Source organism: Solea solea, chromosome 19 (assembly GCF_958295425.1).
Source record: "Solea solea chromosome 19, fSolSol10.1, whole genome shotgun sequence".
Taxonomy (NCBI): Eukaryota; Metazoa; Chordata; class Actinopteri; order Pleuronectiformes; family Soleidae; genus Solea; species Solea solea.
Window position 1 is genome coordinate 1,671,855 of NC_081152.1, and position 12,634 is coordinate 1,684,488.

Here is a 12,634-nt window from a genome sequence, read left to right on the forward strand (position 1 = left end):
TCTCAGGTTTAAAACATTGAAAATTGTGTTTTTTTGTTGTGTGTTTTTTTTGTGGTCTCCCATGTTTTTAAAATCAAGTCAGATTTGAAAATCCTCTCACTGTAGCTCCTTGTGTTTGACAAGCAACCGGGGAGTCAAAGTGCTGCAGGCAGTGTTACTGGGTGTGTGGTGCAACAGACCAAAACAGATAAATATTGTTTGTGAATAAACTGGCTCGTACCATTGTTTTCAGTGAAGCCATTATTTCTTCTTCATCTATGATGACACATCATGGTCATTTTAGGACTTCATCCAAAACACCTTTTTCCATCTTGTCATTGTTTTGTTTAAATGTGAACAGTCTGCATCATTTACTCAAATCCATGTATTAATCGTATCATTATAACAGGAAATCTGAGCTGGTCCTCATGCACTGCAACACTGAGGAGTCGCTTGCTTGTAGTGTTTTGCACACAGCGGCCCTGGTTTGGAGTACTGATGTTGGGTTGGGTTGGGGCGGCTGCGCTGCTTGCACACATTCACTCACGACACATGTTTCTCATTAAGAGCAGAGACATCTCATAACTTGACACTGCTCTGCCGTTCCAGACTATTTACTCTGTAGACTTTGTATTTACAGAGTGGGAGTGAGCGCAGCAGCTCAGCATACAGTGTCATCGTTTCTGTTTGTTCTTATGAAAAGTGGATATGGGCTGAGCAACATCACACCTCTCGATGTGCATTTGTTCTACATGCAATGATTCATTGATTACTACATTTTCACAAGTCTGTTAGAACCCTTCAGTTCATTCAAAATGCTGCAGCACGACTTCTGACAGGAGCTAGAAAGAGAGACTATATCACTCCACTACACTGGCTCCCCGTACAGTTTAGAATTCTATTTAAAATCAAAGCACTTAATGATCAGGTCCCTTCATACCTGAAACAACTAGTTTTACCTTATCATCCTAACGGATCACTTAGGTCCCAAAACACAGGCTTACTTGTGGTTCCCAGAGTCTGTAAGAACTCTGGGAACAGAGCCTTTAGTTACCAGACTCCTCTCCTGTGTCAGAACTGTCCTGTGGTTCTTCTGTCTCTACCTCACCTCCCTCTTGTTCTTTCTCTCCCCCCTCTCTGCCCCACACCTCTCCTCTGTCCCCCATTGTTCCTTTCCTTTAGTTACTTCTTCAGCTAAGCCCTTGGCTTGTGTGCTGTGCCACATTCTTTTTTCCATATACTCTCTCTGTGATGTAGTCGAGGAACAAGATTGTTTTTAACCATGGCTAATCATAAACTAACACCATTTCAAAAGCCATGTAAAGTATACTTTATTAAGTTTCCCTCTCGGTATGAACCACCACAGAACTACAGGTGAACGGCTATTTGTCCTCTCACTGTTGAAGTGTCTGTTGTCGAAAACACTAATAACCTCACACTATGTTTCCCTGTTCCCTCTCAGATGGGTGGAGCACCCACGTACAGCACCCAGTTCCTGTCACATTCAGGCCCCCGTGGCCCTGTAGGGATGAACCCCAGTGGGATGGTGCCTTCCAGGCCGGGACCTCCGCCCTCCGCAGTGGGCATGTATCCCTCTCACCCCTCACAGGCTCAGAAGATGGCCCAGCACGGAGGCTATCTCAGCGGACAGCAGGGGCTCAAACGGCATTTCCACTCAGAGGTCAGTGAGGAGAGTGTTTGCAGTTTGCAGTTGGATTATACAGTTTTACATATTACTGGAGGATTATCACACTATGCAAGGGTTTCCTTAAGCCAACAGCAAAGACACTGCTCATATTTATGTTATTAAAGCTCAGTTTGTAAGATGTACTTAAAACAACGCAGTCCTTTCACACCAGTATTAGCGTTAGTTTACTCTGGATTATGAATCGATTACGAAATGAATCGACAACTATTTTGATAATCTGAAATCTGAAAGCTTTTTTCATGATTAAAAAATTCATCGTCATCATCATTTCCAGGTTTGATGAACACCGCTCAACACTTTTTAAGGTTTTCTCATATTTTATGGACCAAATGATTAATCGATTAATTGAGAAAATAATCCACAGATTCATAGATTATGAAAATAATCGTTAGCAGCAGCTCTACAATTAACATCATTTTCTTTGCCAGTGGTTTGCGGCCTTTTTTTCATCACTGCCACCGGTATGTGACATGTGATGTCACAAATGTGGTAGAAACAAAATGAGTCAGAGGAAGAAGAAAACAAACAACAGCAACACCACAGCCCAGTAGCACTTGACACTTGAAACAAGCAAACAACTCTGTAAAAGAAAGTAAACCTTGTGTCCCTGGCACATGATGCAGAGTCTTTGTGATACAGAGCTGAGACATAATGTCTGGTCAAATCACAGTGTATCAGAAACTGCTCCTGTCTGTGTTTTTCTAGGGTTTTCCAGTACAGCACTATGGTTCCGGTGGGATGTCGGGTTACCCTAACCAGCCTCTGCAGTACCCTACTGGCCCTCAGCAGAGATGTGCCCCCTCTCCCTCTTACCCCTCCAGCCGGATGCCGTTAATGGGACAGTACACATCTGGATCACACAACCCCGCACAGTTCCCCCCCGGAGCAGGCCAGCCCAACCCTCCACAGTATTACAAAGTAATCCTTTCCAAACAGTCCTCAGTTTTTGCTGAAGCATTTTGAAGTTTTGAAGGCACACAGATCTCATTTCTGCATCACTGTATTATTTGAGGTCCAGATAAACGGATCATTGGTTTGAGTGTCGTGTTTCTGTTTTTGTGTTCTCCAGTCAGAGCCTTTCAATGGTCAGGGCAGCCTGCCAGCAGGAGGAGCAGGGGGATACAATGCCTTCACACAGGCTGCAGTAAACGGGGTAAGTCTTGTCTGAACTTACCACAAACCCTTTCTATTGCAGTTTGGAAAGACGGCGAGATTTGTCGTTCTAAACACTCGTCCTTATCATATCTCAGCCAGGTCGAGGTGGAGTAATGCCAGGGTATCCCACCTCACCCATGGGAGGGAACCCCACCCCTCCAATCACACCCGGCACCACCATACCTCCTTACCTCTCCCCAGGCCAGGACACAAAACCTCCCTACCTTTCACCCGAAATCAAACCCAACATCAGCGCTCAGCAGCCCTCTTCAGGTGAGACCCAACACACACACATTCACACATTCACATACTTTCACATATTCACACACATAAACTGAAACTGCAGTGACAGCCTCTGCTTCCCACTCAAGGAAACCCTAGTGACAACCTGCGGCTGACTTTCCCAGTACGGGACGGTGTCGTGTTAGAGCCGTTCAGGCTGGAGCACAACCTGGCCGTCAGTAACCACGCCTTCCAACTCAGAGACTCTGTCTTCAAAACACTCATGCTGAGGTAGGACGACACTCACATTAGACTCAGTACATTATCTGTCTGTCTGTCTGATAAACTAAATCCTTCCTCTAATTATTATTCACTGAAATGATTTTTATTTTAGCTGACTTCCATTTACAATTTTTATAATTATTGTTATAAAAAACATATAATACAACCTTGAAAATCTGTCATTATTGTAAATTGAATATTGATTGAAAGTAAAGGTCAACAATAACAAGAAAGGTGGAATCGAGGATTTAACCACGCCCCCAGTTTGACGTCCTGCAGGCGTGTCAGAGGGGAAAAAACAGTGTTTTGGTTGTAGCCATTGTAGCAAGACTAAACATTACCTCCTCCTGCTAACCTGAAGCTGCTGCCAACTAATAGTAACCACGGGTTAGGGTTAGATTTGGGTGACACTGACCAAACTCGAACCCCCTCAGTGTCTCTGAAATCACCGGTGTTGAAAGATGTTTGCGTTGCACGAGTCGCCAAAACTTGTTGAAGAAAAGTGTGTAAGCTACGTTTTGCACGTGTAGCATAGCACAGGACATCGCTGCATGTATCATAAAGACGTAGACACAACATGCAAAAACACCTCCGTGAACACAGGCAGCTCTTCTGTCCTCTGGGGTGAAACTTCCTCAAAATTCAACTTGAATGAAGCAATAACCATTGTAGCATCAGACATGTGACATTATTTAGTGGTGGAAAACTCTTGATTTAAGCATTTAGTTAGTGTACTGGAAACAATGTCAGGGAAAAAGCTATTGGAGGTCAGTGCAGATTTAGTGGCCTTAACAGAGCATCACGGAGCGACATGACTCTATGACTTCTCTTCTTTTTACACTTCGTTTACAGTTGACTGGTTAATGTTACATTCATATTGTTAATAAATGATTTACATTTGACAATGAGGCCATTGCAAACAAATGATGGCCATTATATCACTTATGACTTATCACCATGTAGACGAGTAAAATTGGACTAAAATAATGACTTAAAACCAATGATCCTAGATGAAGTCTAAAAATGGCAGACTCATCTGCGCTAAAAGACGGGGAAAAAGTACCAAAAAATAATCTAATTGAATCGAGGTTTTGGAGAATCATGACACCCCCAGTCATTGTACAACATGAAAACTATGACTTGCGACTCCCTGTGCTGGGAACCAGCTTCCATGGCTTCCAGCAGGGACACAATATGTTCACCTAATACAATATTTATCTTATATGAGCCTATTCCAACATTTCTATCCATAAGATCCAGCAGTATATCTGTAGCCCCTGTGTCCATGCAGGCTAAAAATACTGATTTTCTTTATGGTGTGGGACAGTAAGATATTGTATAATATAACTTATATTATATAATATAACAATAATCTAGTGGTTGTAAATAGGAATTTACATTCATATTATATAAATATGAAGGCCAGGCTTTAGCTGTGAGCTTCTGTAACACAGTGTATTCTCGTAGCTGTTCACCTCTATCTTGTTTCTCCTCCTGAGTAATGTAAAAAAACACCAGAGGAGGAAAAAACAGATGAGGAATGTTTGATAACCCCACCCAGTCTCTTCCTGATTAGCTGCGCTGTGTCTCCCCCTGCAGACCAGACCTGGAACTGCAGTTTAAGTGTTACCACCACGAGGACAGGCAAATGAACACGAACTGGCCGGCCTCTGTGCAAGTAAGTACCAGCACCTTTTCTCTGGTTGGGACTGTGTGGGCCATGTGATGCACTGGAGAACTTATGTCAGCTGACATTGGCACAACCTTCATGTGTCAAACCTGATTTCCATCATAAACAACCTTTTTAATCTACAAATGAGAATTAATCTATGAAACCGTTTTTTTCTATCACTCAGCCCTAATAGTTTACATCATTATTGGTCTGATTAAGAAGAGCTGAGTTTTTGTTTGTAGCACAAATGGTCACATGACATAGTGCATTTTCAGGTGTGTGAGTGTGGATGCAGATGCCTTCTGAGAAAAAGCTGAAACATTTGAAAAATGAAAACAGTCGTGTGGATGTTGGCTGAGTTCAGTGCTCAAATTATTATTATATTTTTCCTTCTGTATCAGGTTAGTGTCAACGCAACCCCTCTGTCCATTGAAAGAGGGGACAATAAAACCTCCCACAAGCCTCTGTACCTGAAGCAAGTGTGTCAGCCTGAACGTAACACTGTGCAGATCACTGTAACAGCCTGCTGTTGTGTAAGTAGCCTTCCTGTCTCACACTTGCGCTACAGCGCTACAACAGTGCTATATTTAATTGATTAAAAAAACACCCCCTCCTTTTGCCCCAGTCCCACCTGTTTGTGTTACAGCTGGTGCACCGGCCGTCTGTCAGGTCTGTCCTTCAGGGTTTGATGAAGAAGAGACTGCTGCCTGCTGAACACTGCATCACAAAGAGTGAGTCCTAATCCAACAAAAGCAACAGATCCCTCACAAGAGCTTTCAGTGCTTCTGTGAAGGGTCGACATGATCTGAGCAACACGTTTACAACATCACAGAAACACACCAGGGACACGATGGTTCTGCTTCTACATCAGCACAGCAGAGACGGTGAAGTTAGCCAAGCACATCACAACATGGACAGACAGGAGACAAATGTGTCCTTAGAGGAACTCTGACGTCACCACCATCACTGTTAGAGGATGACAGATTTCTCACACACAGTCTGGTTTCCATGATTTCAGAGGACAGCACACTGACTCTTACCTTAACCATAACTACTATTAGGGATGGTTGACATTGGCATAAAATAATATCGCCATTTTTTTTATTCATTTTTTGACGATATCGATATTTAGCCGATATCCTTTAATAATTAGATTTTAATTGTAATTCTAACCCCATTACCCTGAAACCAAGTATTAAAGTTGTGAGGACCTCTCTGTAGAGAACTACACATGTACACACAAAAACCCAAACAATTATTGTGTTATAGTTGTGTTATAATGAGAATATACATCCATCATGATTTGTAAATGATCCCATCACATGTGGATGATTCAAGTCTTTAATGCATCTTCAGACTCTCACATGGTTTGGGAAAGTGGTCAAGTTCCAGTTTTCTCCTGAAGCCAACCAGGTCCAAACAATGTGTTGAATAGCCACTAGGGGGAGACTCTGCTGGTTGCAAAAAAACCCCTCTGTTTGAATCTTAGTGTAAGGGAAAAAATGTACTTTCATCTCACTTGATTTATAGCACCAGCAAACCTTTTCTTGAGGAGTTAATGGTCTCGTTCACTAGTTTCATCTCTTCCTCAATAGAACATGATGTCAGTTTTTTTAGTTCTGTTCCCATTTTGAGAAAAATGTATGGTATATAATAAAGTATGGCACGTATGAGTGGACACCAGCTGGTATTTGCCTCTGAAACTCTTCAACATGGCGCTGGGCAAATTGCAATTCTGGAGGCTTCAAATGTTTAGATTCTCATGGGTGACATCATGAAAAGTTCCCACTCGCTTTAAACTGTCAAAGTATCCTTTTTTCCACATTATACAGACGCATCTTCATGTAAAGATGTCAAAGGAAGACCAAATATATAAAGTCTGGGAGGCACTACTTTGAAAAGACTGGTCATTTAAGTAAAACTTTATCTAAAGTGATATTAATATGAAGTCAGTACTGCTCATCGGCTCTGACGTAGATCAGTGTTATCAGTGTTATCATGGCATCGCTGTCTTGTTGTCTTGTTGTTTCAGTTAAGAGAAATTTCAGTAGTGGTACGATTCCCGGGACCCCGGGGCTCAATGGTGAGGACGGCGTGGAACAGACAGCGATCAAAGTTTCTCTGAAGTGCCCGATCACGTTCAGACGGATCCAGCTGCCAGCCAGAGGTCATGACTGCCGACACATACAGGTGAGGTCACACACACACACACACACACACACATTATGTCTGGACATAAATCAACAACAAAGTCTACAGTGTATTAGGAACATGTTTACTTCTTTCTCCCTCCATTAGACAGCGTTGTGAACTGCGCACAAAACCCTATTAGACAATCTCCATAGTATATTTAAACACTAGCAGCTTTTTTGATAAACCTCTGCTCTGCGCACCTTCAGTTGTTTCATGTGTCATTTTTTTTATTTCATAGTGCTTTGACCTGGAGTCCTATTTGCAACTTAACTGTGAAAGAGGGACCTGGAGATGTCCTGTGTGCAAGTATGTACTGAAAATAGACCAGTTAGAATCAGATCTAATCGTCTGAGCTTAAACTTAACCACCCGTCTGTTCTTGTCATCCACAGTAAAACAGCTTTGCTAGAGGGACTCGAGGTGGACCAGTATATGCTCGGTATACTCGTATATATCCAGAAGTAAGTGTTTGTATGATTTTCATGTGAATGAAACGAGTAGGATATTTATATTTTTCTCTTTGTGATATTTCATACCCATTAGCATTGTTATCAAACTAACTCTCTTCCTTTGTCAGCTCTGACTACGAGGAGATCACCATAGACCCGGTGTGCGGTTGGAGGCCAGTGCCAGTCAAACCAGACCTACACATAAAGGAGGAACCTGACGGTCCGGTCCTGAAACGCTGTCGCACTGTGAGCCCCAGTCACATGGTTCTGCCCAATGTAATGGAAATGATAGCATCTCTGGGCCCGGCGTCCTCTCCTTACCAGAGTCTAGCAGCAGGAGGCAGGAACACGCCGGACTACAACAGACCAGGTGAGATTAGAAACTGTGAGTGGTCTATGGACTCAAAAAATAAAGACTCAGCTGATTAAATGAACCCTGATAAATGATATAACATTGTTTGCATGCTGCGTCCTTCATCTTTTCAAATTTAATTTAAAACTTAAAACCGCACCAATTGCATCTAATCTCTTTTGTTTACAGTCAGTGAGGCAAATAATGGTGTTATTACAGGAAATACTCACACGGTAACTCACTATATGATACAGTACAAGGTCCACAGCACCAATAATATCATGATACAACAATTCTGTGATCATCAGTATATTGAACATTCATATAGCCATACATCACAACATTACATTACATGTCATAAAGCGACTTACAAAGGAATTGAATACAACCTGCCAGGGGTGGAGTTGAACTTGCAACCATGAAGTCTTTGCACACAGTCTTAACCACTGAGCCACTCCACAACATCTGTTTCACTGAAGTAAACAGAACTCCATCATCTCACTGTGAACCCCCTCTTTCTTCAGCCAAGTTTCCCTCATTCATTTCAGAGGAGACGCCAAGTAGCGACGCCCAGCGAGTGAAACTGACTGTTTACGTTAGATCACTTTCATTTGTTAATTAAAATATCAATATTTACACTGGTGTCTGGATTATTGCATTGCAGGAGGAAGGACAACAATATATTACCAAATTGCTGTTTTGACCCACCAGAAAATGGTGTTATCGGTGCATCGGTACAGTACACGTTGGGAGTTTGACTGAAAACACACAGAAGCCCCAACAAGTGAACTGTCGTTGAGCAGTTTGATGAGTTTGATAAGGTCAATGCTTCCAATCAGCTATCCTGATGGAAATATGAAGCAGCCTTGGTTTTAAGTTTGAGTCTTCTCTCTAGTTCAGGGTAAACGCAGGAATCCAGAAATACATTTCAATACCTTTTAAGACTTTTTCCAAGACCTTCTCAAAATATTTTAAGACTGCAACACATACTTTACTCACAAAACTCTTTTAGTTTGCAATTAAATCTATAGAGCACAATACAAAGGAACTCATTAGCTAGAGAGGAACAAACGCAGGGAGGAAAATAAACACATTGATGCAGACGTTTTGCAGTCAACTATATGGACAAAATGTAATACCTCATGATTAAGACTTTTTAATCATTTTTATGGGCCTTCATTTTCCCAAAATTAATTTATTAACTTTTAATATATTTTAAGAGCCCGCAGACACCCTGTAGCTTAATATAATGCTGTAGATTTGACCATATTTCTGGTGGCTTTAACATGTAGGAGCTCAAGCTTCTCTGAGTCTGTGATCCACACATGTACATGTTGTACACGGTCATGCTTTTAGATGTGAAATGACACAGAATGGTATTGAGCGACATCTCACACACTGTTTATCCTCCTCTACTCAACAGCTGGAGGCACTTCATTCTTTGTGTCTTTTTCTCCCAAGATGCACCACTCACACAGACAAAACTGTGTGTGTGTGTGTGCACTGACCTGTGTTGTGTTGTTTTTGCTTCTCCAGGGAGTCAGGGATTCTCCAGCCAATCAGGCTTTCAAGATTTCCCCAACACTCCCAGCACACCGACACTAGGAGAGTACACCTCTGCCTCTGGACCACCACCTCCACTCCCCTACCAGTCTGAGCAGGTTACACACACACACACACTACATTACATTACATAACACATGTTTGAGTCAATGCACAGAGACAGATTTTTATTCTTGTCGTGTCGTAGCCTCTGGCCGCTGTGACGAGAATCACGCTCTGTGTCTTTTCTGCTCATTCCACTCAGGACCTTTTCCTTAACAGATGAGTTGTTCATGTGAATAGACGACGACCTCTATGCGCTCACTTTACAAACTGCCTGTTATGTCATTCAAACTGACTGAGATAGTAAGGATCAGTAAATCCTCTGAAGAAGAGCAACATTCTGTCAGTGGTTCTCGACTCATTTCTCAGTCTGTGGATTAATCCAGTGCTGAAAAATGAATGAATTTCATTTTGTTGGATTTCACAGGGAGAACGACTCAAAAAAGACTTTAAAAGCTCACATATGATCCCAATGATCACTGTGGCCCTGTTCCGACCTGCTATTAATCTGAGCAGGTCTAACAACTAACAATTATTTTCATAATTGATTCATCTGATTAGTTGTTTGCTCCACAACATTTCAGAAAATGTTGATCAGTGTTTCCCAAACCTCAATATGATGATGTTTGAAACATGTAGAATAATCAGTTTGAATGATTTCTTTGTTCTATGGAGCAATGGCAATAAATAACCATCAAACACTCTATTCTCCGTTCTATTCATGCATTCATAACTACATCAGAATTAAAGCAAACAGCCAACAACTGATATGTCGAACTTTTACATAGTTCATAGTTCTTTACATAGAACTTTTGTTTTTGTGAATTTCTCTGTGAGATGAATAAAGTATCTATCTATCTATCTATCTATCTATCTATCTATACTTCCCAGTTCCAGTTGTATTTGAAAGTTTGGACATATTTCTTCATGTTTGAAGTGAAAAACAACCGCTGCAGTTAAATGTATAAAAACAGCAACCATCTCGAGCTGCAGCTCAGGATTTTTTCATTATTATTGAATGAATCTGTTGATTCTTTTCTTTGCAAACATGTTTATCTACTGAATGTTTCTAAAACAAATGTAACAACACTCAAACCAATGAATTGATTAAATGCCAACCAAAATAGTTGCAGACTAAGTTCGTAATCGATCAGTCGTTGCAGCCCTAGACGTAGAACCAGGACATTTTACAATGAATAAGCTGAAATAATTCAGATGCACAAACTGATGAGTTTTTTTATCAAAACAGGTGGTGATTTATTTTAAAGTCATTTTTTGATGGATTCATGTTTTAAGCCCTACTAATATCCACCTGTAACTTGCTGTTGTGTCGAGCAGCACTGACTGTCTGTTCCTGCTGGTTGTGTGACTTGTGTTGAGAGTCTTTAACTAACGCTGAAGTGGAAAACACTGACAGAGAACGTGTTTGCTCACACACAAGGTTTGGAGCCACTAAACCACGTTAGCACCTGTCGCACACAGCTGCTCGGCCGCATCCTCCGCTGTCACACACTTCTGGTGCTCGGCCTCGAGGAGTCCTGCACAGTGTTCCCTGTGGTCAACGCACCGTTATCTTCAAATAAACATTCCTTTAGAAAAAGAGCCAAAAAAAGCCTTTTTAACTTATTTTAAAACAGAGTTGAGCCTGTGTACAATTCCATGTTGTCTTGTCTCCTCTTCTTTGTGTCTCATGCTCCTCCATCACCTTCCAGGCGCCTCATTCTGGACGAATCGAACATCCCCAGAACATCCTGCAGCAGCAGCAGCAGCAGCAGCAGCAGCACAGCTCGGGTGGCCATGGCAACCAGGGCCTCAGTGACGCCGGTAGTCCACTGCCACAGCGGAACACTAACACTCAGAACTCCTTCGGTCTGGGAGGCCCAGGGGCACCTGGAGGAGAGGGAGCTGATCATGCACTAGATGTGAGTGAAAACCTGAAGTGAAAAGATTGAACAGAACATTTCACACATTTCACCTTTACTCACAAGAATTAAAGTCGCTTAATGGAACAATTCTTCTGCTTCTTTCGGCTTCTCCCTTCAGTGGATGGCCTGCCTCCATCTAAGTTAATAGAACAATGAACAACTTTTAAATGAGTTACTGACACAAAGTCACAGCATGAAACTCAGAGTCTCACTCTCAGTATTTTAACCACCTGACACCTCCTGAAGTCTAAAGCCTTCTTTTGTCTTTGGTGTCACTTGCTCATAAAAATTCCTGGCTCAGTGGCAGGTCGAGGAGAAATCCTTGCTTTACATTTATCATGTGATTGTTGAGAGCTTCTTTCTGTGTTTTTTTATATATATTTATATAGATTTACACCAGCACAGCATTTTGACACCGGTCACAGGTGTGAATAATCAAACTAAAACAAAACTTTGCAAGTCTTTTCTCAACGCAGCTCCCCCTACAGTTTTGGAGTACGTAAACATCCGTCCATCAATCGTCGATCTATTTATCGTCACTGTTGTTAAAAAGTCACCACTGATGCTCCTCCCTTCTCCATTGTTGTTAATGGAGCTGGTGAACGTGAGCCGTGGAGCCACGTCCATGTCAGTCAGCGTCCGTTTTTCATGCTTGGTGCGACGTTTACTCGTGTGTGTGTTCCCTCGCTCGGGTCAGACAGTCGTTTCCTCTTCTTCGCGTTCTCCGACAATGTTTTTCTCTGCTTGTTTTTCGACGGCTTTACCGTGATGAACGTCTAAAAAAATAACGCTATCACTGCCTTGATCTTATAGCCGGTACCTGGCTATGGGGTGTCTGTGTTTCTCGTGAGATGCGAGACTTTGTGAGACCTCCTGATTCTGAGGACTGTTGAGGATCTTGTGGAGACAGTGCCCCAATCTCCCTGAGTTCCATTTAGCTCCCTCAGTTCTTGGGCACAAGCTGGTTAATTGTCCTGAATGACGTGAACTGGAAAGAGCTATCATGACTGCTTTTTCTGCTCAAACATGGGCCCATGGAAATGAAACAGTTTGAATGTAAGAGATGTTTGTTCATATTTCAAAGTTCTGCTGT

General features: G+C 42.0%; 1 protein-coding gene across 3 annotated transcripts in view; it reads left to right on the forward strand.

The window, feature by feature from the left end:
* Nucleotides 1-12,634, forward strand: part of LOC131445913 (zinc finger MIZ domain-containing protein 2-like) — a 31,616-nt gene that overhangs the window by 14,266 nt on the left and 4,716 nt on the right. For all 3 annotated transcript variants that reach the window (XM_058616671.1, XM_058616672.1, XM_058616673.1), the window contains 14 exons: nucleotides 1,442-1,660; nucleotides 2,393-2,605; nucleotides 2,757-2,840; nucleotides 2,938-3,115; nucleotides 3,214-3,355; nucleotides 4,946-5,024; nucleotides 5,420-5,551; nucleotides 5,644-5,749; nucleotides 7,051-7,208; nucleotides 7,450-7,517; nucleotides 7,603-7,671; nucleotides 7,788-8,029; nucleotides 9,548-9,672; nucleotides 11,329-11,538. In XM_058616671.1, the coding sequence (XP_058472654.1) occupies nucleotides 1,442-1,660; nucleotides 2,393-2,605; nucleotides 2,757-2,840; nucleotides 2,938-3,115; nucleotides 3,214-3,355; nucleotides 4,946-5,024; nucleotides 5,420-5,551; nucleotides 5,644-5,749; nucleotides 7,051-7,208; nucleotides 7,450-7,517; nucleotides 7,603-7,671; nucleotides 7,788-8,029; nucleotides 9,548-9,672; nucleotides 11,329-11,538 (2,025 nt within the window). The remainder of the gene's footprint in view (nucleotides 1-1,441; nucleotides 1,661-2,392; nucleotides 2,606-2,756; nucleotides 2,841-2,937; nucleotides 3,116-3,213; nucleotides 3,356-4,945; nucleotides 5,025-5,419; nucleotides 5,552-5,643; nucleotides 5,750-7,050; nucleotides 7,209-7,449; nucleotides 7,518-7,602; nucleotides 7,672-7,787; nucleotides 8,030-9,547; nucleotides 9,673-11,328; nucleotides 11,539-12,634) is intronic.